Here is a 12,622-nt window from a genome sequence, read left to right as displayed (position 1 = left end):
GTCAGGGGTCAAAACCTCATATTGATATGACAATGTTTTCATTGTTTGTCTAGTCTGTCATTCAATTAAAACAATAATTTACCTTGGATGTCAGGATGAGTACATACATCAATGATCAAAGGATTTCAGGGGCAGCATAAAATAAGTCCTCTAGCATGGCAAACACTACTCTATGTAGTTTGTTCATAGTTAGCCTCAATTCAATTAATGCCAGACCATTCTGGCGTAAAGTGTACTAGAATTTCACAGTTGAATGGAATGAAATCGAACGTGAAAGCTTGATTTTGAGTTCTCCAATGACTTAATCAGTAGCTCTTCCGAATTTTGTCATCTAACTTCCTGTTTGTATTGAAGCTACTGGGAAGAGTCGGTCCAAACGGATTACGTGTTGGAGCACAGATAGTATTTTTCACCAAGAGTTGATGGTATGAGTTGACAGCACCCCTTTACTATGTGAAAATGCTCCTGGTGGAGTTGACATGAAATTTCCAACAGTGACAACAATACATTTTAAATTGTATTTGTCACCCTAAATTTTTTAGAGACTTAAATGTGATTAAAATTGTTGCAAACGGAATATAAAATAAAACATACACTTTCACGTGTGTGTGTCTGTGTGGTTAGTTAGTATAGTTCTGCTTACGCGATGAGTGAATGATGAGTGAATGACATGAGAAGATGGCCAGAGGTGTATATTTTTAATGACTTTGTCTTGTCTCTTGGAGTTTCATGAGCACAGATCACTCCGTCCACAGCGTGAAGGTAGGATGTGTAATTAATGAATGAAGTACTCTTGTTTTAAAATCTCCCCACTCAGCAGCATTGTTATGACATCCCCTGAACACTTTAAAATATTAATGATAGCTTTTGACAACTCTATAACCTGTAAATCCACTTTTCTAGTTAATTACACTTTGACATCAACACCATAGAAATCTATATAGAACTGCTTGAGCAGAAGTTCCAAGACAAAATTTTCAAGATGACTGCACGCGTTTCTCTGACATATAACGTGAATGTTTTCTAAAAGTTCATGGTGGCACAATGCCTCCTATAAATCATTTGACACACTGATTTGACGAGAAGAGAAGAATAATACCAAATACTCCAAGAATAAAATAGATATCAAATAGGTTATCAACACAATCCTGTTCACACTTTGTGACACAATGAGACCAGTGAATACTCTCCATGGATTCGGCTGTCGCATAGACCACAGGCTGTCCAGAGGTTGCATGTAACTTTCGAAAAGGTGAATCTGCCAATAATTCTACCCTCCTTTCGACTACACAAAAGCCACCTTTTGGAGCAGATAATGAATCTACTCTCGGGAGTATCTCGCCCTGTTTGCCCTTTCTGAACCAAATAGCACATCCATATTTAACATGACAGCCCAGGTAGCAGACTTAGCACTTTATAGAATTTGTATGTGATCGGAGAGATCGTGCCTCTCTGTAGGTTCTCTGACATTATTTCCTTTTAATTTCACCAGGTCATCAGAGATGCCCCACCTGATCACCTAATCTGATTCCCTCACTTCCTTTCCTTCTTTCTTTCAAAGTCTAACACGCATGCTCACAAATGTCTCTCTCTTTTTGCCCACCAGATTATGGCACCATTAAGAAGGTGCTCTCTCCGTTGAACCACACCAGGGGAAGCTGTTTACTGGATGAGATTGAGCTCTTTCCCCCCAAGAAGAGGCAGCCAATCCGCAGCCTCCTCATACTTCACAGTCGCAGTGAACTATTCGTGGGTGTCAGGGACCAGGTCATCAAAATCCCACTCATGCGCTGCAATTTCCACAAGTCCAGAGAGTGAGTACTCCAGAATTTCTCAGCAAAGATGCATGCAGTCTCACAGCACCTGATACTGTATGTGCAGTCATAAGCTGTGTTCACACTGCGAGTGACACGCAATGAAAAAACAATCTCATCTCATTCATTTTCAATGAGAGCTGGCGATTTCCAGCATCAAGAGCAATGGTGACCGTTGGCAACAAAGTTGAGAAATGTTTAACTTTATGCAAATGAAGAGTGACTTTCGGGAGTGACAGCCAATACAAGAGAAGATGGTATGTTCACGTGATCCTAATATTTTAATAAACCACTGGCAACATGTAGCGACAAAGTAGCTGGCAGTGTGAATGTAGGTTTATAAGCCGTTCAGACACAATGTGTTGTTACACTAAATATAGCTAGACATGGGGCAACGCATAGAATGTGGGTGCCTTTAGACACTTTAAAAACTTTTTTTTTACCTAGCGTCAAAAAAATGTGCCACTCCTCTGAAAGATTCTGAAAAAACAGCTATATGTAGCATATCAAAGACGTCTGTATAGCGTAAGTTTATATAAAAAAATGGGTAACGGGAAGTATTTAGTGTAATAACCTAACTCTCTCTCTCTGGAAGGGGAACACATACCATGGCCCCTTTAACCAGGAGATTGAGTTTTTGTTTTTACAAAAAAAGAAATCCGGTTTACGGTAGTGAGAACACGCCGTTGAAACACGGAAAAGCGGCGAGTGAATTAAATCCTGACGCCCTTATAAGACCCACAGAAAAGAATATATCCGGCAGGAGTTTCCACGCTGCCAGGATCTCTGAGATGGGTATTATATTTTAACACTTCCTGTTGAGGGGTTGTCGGGTGTTTCGCGTCCTGAATAAAATGCAGGAACAGCGAAAACACCCAATTTTGATGGAAGCCTCTGCAACCCGAAACACCAAGAGGTGGCGGGAATGGAGGGGCTTTGAGGGGGTACTGGGAGGGGTGAAGTGAAGCACGTGCCCCGTCCCGAGGGGAGCTACCCCTTAATCTAGGTGCAAGACCGTCAGGGTTTTCTCTTGGGTCTTGCTTCGGGGGCTGGCGAGGGCGGCGAGACTGTCCCCAATCCCTGGGAGGAGGAGCACGACTCGCCACGCTTTGTTTTTGAGCCTCCCTTCAGTCAGGACCGAGGCGGGTCTGCGGCTTGCTCGTCAAGCGCAGAACCCACACTCAGGTCGTCCAGGGGGTCAGCCTGGTACGCCTGTAAAACAGCATAGTGTGCAGAGCAGCACCAGCCTGACCTGCTGCTTGATAAGCCCTTCCCACTAAAGTGGAATAAATTAAAATTAAAAATCATTAAAATAAAAATGAACCCTATTTACTTTTTTATTAAATCACTCAGGGCTGATTGTGCACAATTTATCCATGCACATTATTGTAAAGAAAAAATTATGTATTTTAATTTTTTTTCGTAATTTTTCATCCATAATACAGTCTTCACTATCCATTCAAATCCTGAAGGGTAGAATCAAGCCCTGCCCTACATTATTGTTTCACAAGTAAATATGTCACATTAAGTTAAATGTGAATGCCATTTGCTAATGCAGTTTCGTGTTGCCTTTTGATAATACCTAAATTTAGATTATTGACAAGTTAAACGATACAACAAATTTTACTAGTGCTTGCATGTCTGTAAATTAATTTACATTAAAGAAAAAATTGTATTGTCAGAAAGATCTTGTGCCAGAGGGCAACAATGAAAAAAAAAATCATCATGTTTGACAGTATGCCTCCAGGCCTTCATATCAAGTACTCTTCTCTAATCTCTGCTCATAAGGGGAGATGGCAACGTGTTCATCTTCTCTCCATTTGCATACCAATGAAAAGAGTTCCGTGAAAATGATCTGAAAATTGCCAGATGATTTTATACTGGTTAAGTTTTTAGAGATGGGAGAGGTCAACTACACATCTCTAGGCTCTTTGACACAAAAAAGGAGAGCGTATAAATTTTTTTGTACATAAGCACGCACTTGCGATAACGTTGCCCTTTAAAAGTGACTGGTTTAGATTGCTGACATTCTCATAGCAGAACTGATCATAATTCTATGTCACTGTGCCCGGTCACAGACATTGCGTCATTGTACGCTTGGCTTCATTTTTACGCCAGTGCTGGTGACATCTGATAGTCCTCAATGAGCTTGTAAAGCTGTTTGGTATGTATCAGAGTCGTTCTCTGTTTCTGATTCACACAACCAAGCTATTAACAAAGCAAAAGGACAGTTTGATGATAATTTGGTTTCAATTTCTGCAGCTTTGCGATGGGTAGCTCCACACAGAGTGAATCTTGTATGTATAAAATCCCTTTCAAAAAACTGTAAGCATCACATACCTTCTGGTTGGCTGTTATTGTGTCAAGTCACACAGAAGTTTTGCGCTCGGTGCGGACATACAAATTTCTTGTCTTTGGAAACTTGTGGCATCACACCTGCATGGGACACAATTTTAGATTCAAACAAGTTTTTTTTTTTTTTTTTAAAGCAAATTGTTTTCCTAAAAATTGATGGCAAACTATGTGGACAGCGTTGTGGACTAAGTTGTGAAATTTTAAATAATACCAAGCTATAGAAAGTCCGATTTTTTTAATCCAGTTGTTTATTAAGTTTCCAGGAGTGTCGGTTATTCATTCGTTTTTGATTCGTTACAGGCATTACATCAGAAATGAGCATAATTAATTCTGATTAAAATAAATAGCCAGCATCATCCAATCACTGCCAATCATGTTAAAATAAAATTATACATTATAAATTCTGAATCTATGTACTGATTACCATTGTATCATGACTGCAATCCATGGTGAGTGGTCCAAACATCATCTGCAGCCTGAAATTTAACTTTTGATAGGAAGTTTGGATTTAATGCAATTAGCAGCATAGAGAGCTAAGGGATGCTCCGTTGCTGCTTTGCTCCCTATTTAGTGAACGACTTAACCTCCAGTGTGCTGTCTGTCTGCACTGGTCTCAGAATAGTTTGAAATGCACCTTATTTTCAAAACTCCATATAAAGCCCCATTGATTCTCAATGTGATCATGCACAGTAACTATAGGATTTCTAATGAAAACCTTTGTTCACATTAGTGTACACTGTGTTTAGCAGTGTGACTTTTCGCGGTAAATCCATCAAATTATATAAATGGCATATTGGATGAAACTAGAGACAAATCTTTTGACTTAAAAAGGTGCCATTGTAAGGTTTCTTACCAGATTTAATTTTATTGGCATTTCTCCCAAAGACAAACTATGCTGTGGTAGGTGCCATGTTATTTTGTCACATGACATTGAACGTTTAACCCTTTACTGACAGCACAGATTCTCCTGAACTGAGATCAATCAGTTTAAATTAATTGAAATTATGCATTGCGGATAGCAAAGCCAAAATACAACATCCAAGCATGTGTATGTGGGGTCGCACAGGGTTAATACTTATATGTAAACATTATTTTTACCTGTGAAATGACAAAAAGGGATTTTCTGCTCTTACTCACGGGCCTCTTTGGTAGTATATGCAGAGCAGCAGGTGCTGCACACAGCAAGGAACAGCACAATGTATTCATCTCCTGTCTTCGCTTAGTTGATAAATTTTTTTAATTGAAGAGCATTCGTTTTTCTCTTTCTCAGAGCCTGTGTGGCGGCCAGGGATCCATACTGCGGCTGGGATCTGATGCTAAAGAAATGCACCACCCTGGAAGAGAGTGTCAGCATGAGCCAATGGGAGCAGAGCATCACACGGTGTCCTGTGAGTATCTAGTATACAGCACAATCATTCACACAGTAGATCAGCCTTTCAAGCTAAGTGTTTTTTCTTACCAATTCTTTTTTTTTTTTTTTTTTTTATGTTGATCAAGTCTGCTGGTAAAATTCAAAGACTGTCATAGAAAATGTCTCTGCCTCTATCTTAATGTCAGTCCCGCAGGATAAAATTTCTCTCATAACAGCAGTCGCACTTAGAAGTATTTAAAACAAAGTTAAAGACACATTACAGGAAAGAACATGGTTGACAGTTGATTAATAGCAATGCAGGTCTTATGTGTTGCTTTTACCATAGCACAAAAAGCCTTTTCCTATCTTTGTACTGAAAAAGTGGGTGCATAGTTCACCAATAAACATAATTGTAGGTTTGCAAATAAATTATTTTCATTATCAGTATTTTTGTCTTATTTTTTAACTAAAAATATCCAAATGTTTTGAAATTTACTTGTGAACAGAAATTATTAAGACTTGATATTAAGACTTGATTTCAAATAATATATCTTAATTAAAAAAAAAAAAAGAAATCAGGAGGGTATTTTTTCACTCCAATTGACCAATGTGTAAAATAAAAAGTTTTGTGAGCATTAAGCTTGCAACAAAAAAAATTATAAAATATATGTAAATTTACAGTATCATGTTTTATGCAAAAATCGAGCAATAATGTGTAAAGGTTATGCTTGAAACTAGAAAAAAATATTACGTAATTTGTAAATTAGATGTACAGTGTCTTATTTTAAGGATGTTTAGATATTTGGTAATACTTCATCGTATGGTTCTATTTGTTCACATTAGTAAATACTTTAGGTGTCAGTTCTCTAATATTGTTGTTCAGTTTAACTAATGTAGTTAACTAATGTTAATGTATTCAACGTTATTGTAAAGTGTTAAAATACATTTTCTTTAAAACCCAGACAAAAATAAAAATACAAACGGATTAGGAAACCAAGTGCAGCACAATTTGCCGTCAGCCATCATTTTGTTGAGTAACATTCTCTGGAAACATGGGTTTATATTCCCATCTCCCTCATGCTGATTTGTGCCCCTGCCTGAGGCCGGCCAGCCTGTAGATCCTTTAGAGTCCTTTGTCCAATCCATCACCTCTCTTTCAATTATATCATTATTAACACACACATTCTTTCTCACCTTTCACAAATCTCAGGTAGCACTAGTATAGATTTCAATTTTGTTGCAACGAATGCACACTTTTATTTGTCTTTCCTTCGTCACATCGTTTTTTAAAAAATTGTTTTACATTGACCGGACCAAGGCACGGTCATTCATGTGGTTTCATTTACCAAATACTACATGTGACATAGGATGCCACAACTTTGAAAGAGCAGTGCTTATTCATGCTCACACACATACATTGTTTATTGTCACAGTCGACGTGGCAGCCTTGCAAGGTCTTTAGGTAAAGACCTTGTTAGCATGTAGTTGACAAATGACATTTTGTGTAACAGCAAGTTGCCTCCCACGCTGCCTGAACACAGAAAAGCAGCATGGAATTGTTAAACATTCACAGGGACACGTGAAAGTGTGGGAGGCTTTGGTCTTAGAGCAGCTAAAATATAAATATTTTAATATATCCAACATACTTGGAACAGAAGGTTTGTTATGGATGTCCATTTGTTGTTTGAAGCAACAACCAAAAACCTCTATCTATAGTTGTGCTCCAAATGCACGTGTCCCAGACAAAGGGGAGACACAGGTTTGAATCCATTCTATGATGTAACCTGATTCTGTCCCCTTTCTCTGTCCATGAGAATATTCTAAATGGGCTAAATAGAATATACATTTTAGTTTAAAAAAAACAAAAACATGGCATTCACAACACACATTTCTAATGTGACACATTTCTGAGTGAAACAGAATATTCAACAAGACAATTTAATTAAGGTTAATTAAGGCATACTTTGGCAAGATTCAGATTTTCCATGGTCATGGAAAACCTGGAAATATCAGGGAATTTTAAAATTGAGATTTCCAGGACTGGAAAAGTCATGGAAATAGATAAAATCCTAAAAGTCATGAAAATTCCTTATGTAAATATATTTTTTATATAATTTTTATAGTTTTCCTCTGCTCCAAAAATAAGTCATCAGTCAGACATTGCTCTTGTGTAGCCATAGTGATATTCGATATGTGAGCTAATCTTTTTTTGAGTTAGTTCTAGTCAATAAAAAGGTCAAAATGGTTCACAAATCAGTCTGAATGATATATTAGTGAATAATTCTAAATCAAAATGATCACAAACGCCTGGAAAGGTCATGGAATTTCATTTGTTCGAAAAGGGTGGAAGCCTGAAGATGTTAGAAAGGCTACATTACCTACAGCAGTGCAAAATATCTGTTTGGCTATATGTTAACATTTTTATTCATATTTATTTTTTTATTTTATTTTTGTAATCCAAATTTGTATTGTTAGTTAACATAATTGTTGGTTAACACAATAGGATGCACAGTGTGATACCATCCATAAAGAAAAGTTGTTTCAGAGGGGGAGCAAGTTATTACATTTTGATGAAAGATTATAATGACAACATTTTTTATATAATGCCCATCAAATGCACATAAAAAAGACCAGAATTGTGTATTGAGAAAGTAACTAGAGTCATGTTGACTCTAACAGTAGCTGTTAAAGGTTCACTGGATTGTTTCCAGGTGTCTGATGTTGAGTGATAGGTCTAGAATGACTTCAACAGTAGTACACAGTTAGACTAGATGAAGACAAGCTTCATTCACAAAGCCCATCTGGAGGTACACTGGAACTTACACAGTATGAAAATAAACAAAGAACCACATTTGTTTCCTCTGAAAGAAAATAAAAACTTTAACTTACTGTATCATCCTCTTCCTTCAAACTACCAGAAACCCCATCTATATTTGGAAAGAAAGTTTTTTTTTTTTTACTTTTACACTGCGTAGGTGTTAACTCTTTTATGTGTTCTGTATACAAAGAGCAGAAACAATTTCTATCCACACAGAGAGTCATTTATGCCTCACTATTTATAATGCATTTACAATCTTTTCCACAGAACTTGCTGTGTTTTATTCACTAGACAGCATTACCTTCTCCTTTTTTGTTGTTGTTGTTGCAAAATATGTTGTCCTTTATCTGAAACCTCAAATGTAAAAAAACCAGAGCGCAATAACAAAATTACATATTGCTATTCATTCCGAAATTCTCATATTAAGCCTCAAATGTTCATTTTTTCCATACAGGAGCCTGTGCTATTTTCAGCTATTGTAAATCAAATATACTGAAAGCTATAAAGTACTGTATTTTGGTTTGGATTCATCTAATAACTGGCAAAGATGACCTTTTCTGCAGTATTCCTCTCTTTGCATTCATATTTTGTTTACTTTTTCTGTACCTATTTACTATTTATGAGTGTTTTGTCTTTTGTGGATGCGTCTAGGTGAGAAATGTGACTGTTGATGGTCATTTTGGCACCTGGTCAGGATGGAAGGCTTGTAGTCATAGCGATGGGGGCAGTCTTGGATCATGCCAGTGTAGGACGCGAGCATGTGACAGCCCAAGCCCTCAGTGTGGAGGGCAACCTTGTCAAGGAATAAGCGTTGAGGTGGCAAACTGCTCCAGGTATATAATGTCATACAAATGTACACACACAAAGAATACTGCACAAACATGTGGACATACATTTCTAACAGGCATGAGTAAGTATAGTTTGACCTAAAGACAGATCACAAATGTAATATCACGATTTTTTCTCCTAGACTGCAGTGAGGGTAAATGGTGACCAATGGAGTCTTTTCCCTTTTTTAAATATAGCCAATAGGTTTAGTTATGTCATAACCATGAACCGTGATTTGCTACTTTCTAGTCCATTGCAGATGGTATTGGGGAGGGAGATTCTCATTCTAGAGAACATTTTTGGACAAAAATCTGTGAAGTGCAAGATGAGTCATAAATTTATTTTGCCTGTTTTTTCAGGAGCTTTTAAATGTGTATATCTGCTAAATGTTTATTTATTTATTTATTTAACTTTTTGGAGTTCACTAGCTTATAGATTATTTCAAAGCTAATAGACATGATCTAAAAGCCATACAATTCAGATTTGTCTTTAACTGAAGCATAACTGAGAACTCCACTAAGTTTCCTGAACTTCAAAAGATCAAGTTTTCCTCTGCGGCGGTTACATTCCTTAAATATGAGCTTTATTTTAGGACTAAATTATTTTATACTGTATAAGTTTATTTTTTGCAATACAGCTTTGTGCTTTCAATGGTATTAACTGAGTTCCTCAGCTAACAAACTGAAGGTCAGATTATAACAGCCAGCTGGTTAGTGATTACAGTTGTGACATGTCCGTCTACAGGAACGGGGCCTGGACACCGTGGACAGCTTGGGCTCCCTGCAGCACCAGCTGTGGGATCGGATTTCAGGTTCGGCAGCGTTCCTGCAGCAACCCCACACCCCGCCATGGAGGACGCGTATGTGTGGGCCAGAACCGTGAGGAGAGGTGAGGAAAGTAGATGGCCAGGGGTGTAAATTTCCTGAGTAATTGTACCACATCACTATATTTATGGATGAAATTTAATCGAGTATCATTGCAACTGAATATGTTTCATTGTGGGGGCTGTTTGTTTCATCACTGAGACAGAAGAGTTTTGCTACAGACAATTCTGTACCACATTCAAACGGGTTTCACAATCCATGCCATGCAACTCACTTGTTAGCAAGCATATTTAAAATAGTCTGTTCGGTTGAGACCAGTCAGCGAATTACCTCACATGCTCTACACTTGTGCTGCTTTATCCATGATTGTGCCATGTTGATAATTGATCTGTATAGTGCTGTTTCATTCTGCTTTTGAAGCAAGCAAAATGCTCTCCAAAACATACAGATGACAGGGAAAGTCTCATTAATATTTATGAGGAAAGTGCTAACTGGTTGTTCAGTGAAACATTGCAATCCCCTGCCATCCTACATTTCAGAAATGAGCTCGCCAGCCACATGAAATGAAGTGAGTTTGACATGTGTGTTATGCGATAACGTCACTGTGAATATGTTCATGTAAGTGTGTGTGTGTGTGTGTGTGTGTGTGGTGGGGTCTATTACAGTGTATAAAATGCACAGCTGACTGGTGCTGGCAAGCGTTATGTTGTGTCAAGAATATTAAATAAACCATGTGAAATCCCTGCAGCAAAATGGATAAAGGGGAAACACTGCATCTGTTTGCATTTGCTTTTCAATTTAACTGGAAAACAGCACGAGCTGCGCAACAGTGGAGCAAGTATAGAGCGCGTCTGGATGCACAAGAGAATATTAGCGACTGTTGTCACTCAGTGCCACTGATAACAGTCGCAAAGAGCACTCATCATAACATTAAAAATAACAAACTCCAGTGCCGGATTGCCCCTTATTATAACACACTCAAACATAACTCCTGCTCAAGAACTAGAGATGTTTCTTCTACATTAGACACGTGCTTGGCGAAAGCTATTTCATTAAGTGGTGGGGACAAAATTGGCAAAGGAAAAAGTGGAAGGGACTTGTTCCACCTGTCCCACCCATAAATGACCCCTATATATCCACATATTAAAAAAAAATATTCTGTTTCTGTCTAAATTATCTCTAATTGCACACCTTTGATTTAATTTATGAATATGATTGATTTCAAAATCAAACAAATAATTGTATACTTTCAAATACTTACTGTAAGCACTATACAATTCAATCTGGAAACGTTTGTACTTTCACTTGTGTGTTTTGGGAAGGATCCGTTGACTTTTATTCTGTCATCTTTTACTTACCCTCATGTTTTTCCAAACCCATACGACTTTCTCTCTTCCATCAAACGCAAATTTCACCTGTCATATGCGGGATTGCTGCCGGGATTACATGGCAGTTTATGGTAATGAATAAATATATGCAGCTCCTTTTATTGAGTTTTTATTACCCATCATATTATGTGATGTTCGTCTCCAGAAAGCTTGTTAGTACATAACTAGCATCACAGAAACCAAATGAGAGAGGAACTTCTTTATCTAGTCTATAATTTGTGTTACTGACATCCAATTAAATGTAAACATACTAAGGCTTCATAATTAGAGAGATTGCACCCACATACTCAACACACACTTAAGCTTGTGCGGATGATGCTGTGACACCTTATCATGGCAGAATTATGTTTAAACTGGCCTGCTCTGAGAATGTGTGAGGTTTCTAAGCAACAGTGCAGTGCAGCTGAAAAATTAGACCTGAAATGGTGGGATGAAGAGAGAGGCAGCTGCTGGAAACAGTTGTGGTCCCTGGGCAGAGTCTTGGCTTCAGTAGAGGTGCCAACTTCCTCGAGAACACCAGCTTGCTGAATACACTGACACTTGACTTGTGCTTGGGGCTTTAGTATTTGGACCATTTTCTCATATTCTCACCTGTTAATAATTCATGATATCAATGTGTTTATTTCCTGGATCTCAGCACTCCCTTTAACAGGGCAGAAAATGAGGAGAGAAAGAAAATTTATACATGAGGATTAATTGAAGAGCAAGTGGAGACTTTTTATAGTTTAATTTACATTCATTTGTTTGGCACACACTTTAATCTAAAGCAATTTACAGATCATTTAAATTGTATCAGAATATGTGTTCCCTAGGAATTGAACTCATTACATTGGTGTTACTAGTTCCATGCTCTACCTATTGAGCAATAGGAACACCTTTATCTCAACTATTTGATAAACAAAATGAGCTGAGATATGCTGTCCACATTAATTTTATAGCTAAAAACTGTTACTGTATCCTATTGAGTCAACAGTTATCTGATTTGTGTCTATTTTTATTTCTTCCAAGGAATTTTAAGAGAAACATCTGTAAAAACATTGACACTGAGAGCATGCATTCATTCCTGATCTACGTAAGAACAACTACTGACAGTGTATTATGTAATAAGATTACAAATGTACTTATCGTTACATTATATTCAGGGTATGAAATTAGCAACCGGCACACACCAATTGTGGGCACTTTTTGAGCAGTGGCAGTAATTTTGGTCGTCTTCCCACCACTGTTGTGGGTGGCCTGTAAAA

The 12,622-nt window shown here is 37.7% G+C and overlaps 1 protein-coding gene across 1 annotated transcript in view; it reads left to right on the top strand.

Moving 5' to 3' along the window:
• sema5a (sema domain, seven thrombospondin repeats (type 1 and type 1-like), transmembrane domain (TM) and short cytoplasmic domain, (semaphorin) 5A) overlaps positions 1-12,622 on the top strand; it is a 161,983-nt gene that overhangs the window by 105,027 nt on the left and 44,334 nt on the right. Inside the window, exons 11-14 of the mRNA XM_052113736.1 lie at positions 1,607-1,814; positions 5,440-5,557; positions 8,990-9,171; positions 9,911-10,054. Coding sequence (XP_051969696.1) covers positions 1,607-1,814; positions 5,440-5,557; positions 8,990-9,171; positions 9,911-10,054 — 652 coding nt within the window. The remainder of the gene's footprint in view (positions 1-1,606; positions 1,815-5,439; positions 5,558-8,989; positions 9,172-9,910; positions 10,055-12,622) is intronic.

The sequence above is a fragment of the Xyrauchen texanus genome, chromosome 41 (genome assembly GCF_025860055.1).
Source record: "Xyrauchen texanus isolate HMW12.3.18 chromosome 41, RBS_HiC_50CHRs, whole genome shotgun sequence".
Classification (NCBI taxonomy): Eukaryota; Metazoa; Chordata; class Actinopteri; order Cypriniformes; family Catostomidae; genus Xyrauchen; species Xyrauchen texanus.
The sequence above is the reverse complement of the archived record's forward strand: the minus strand, read 5'-3'. Positions and strand labels throughout refer to the sequence as shown.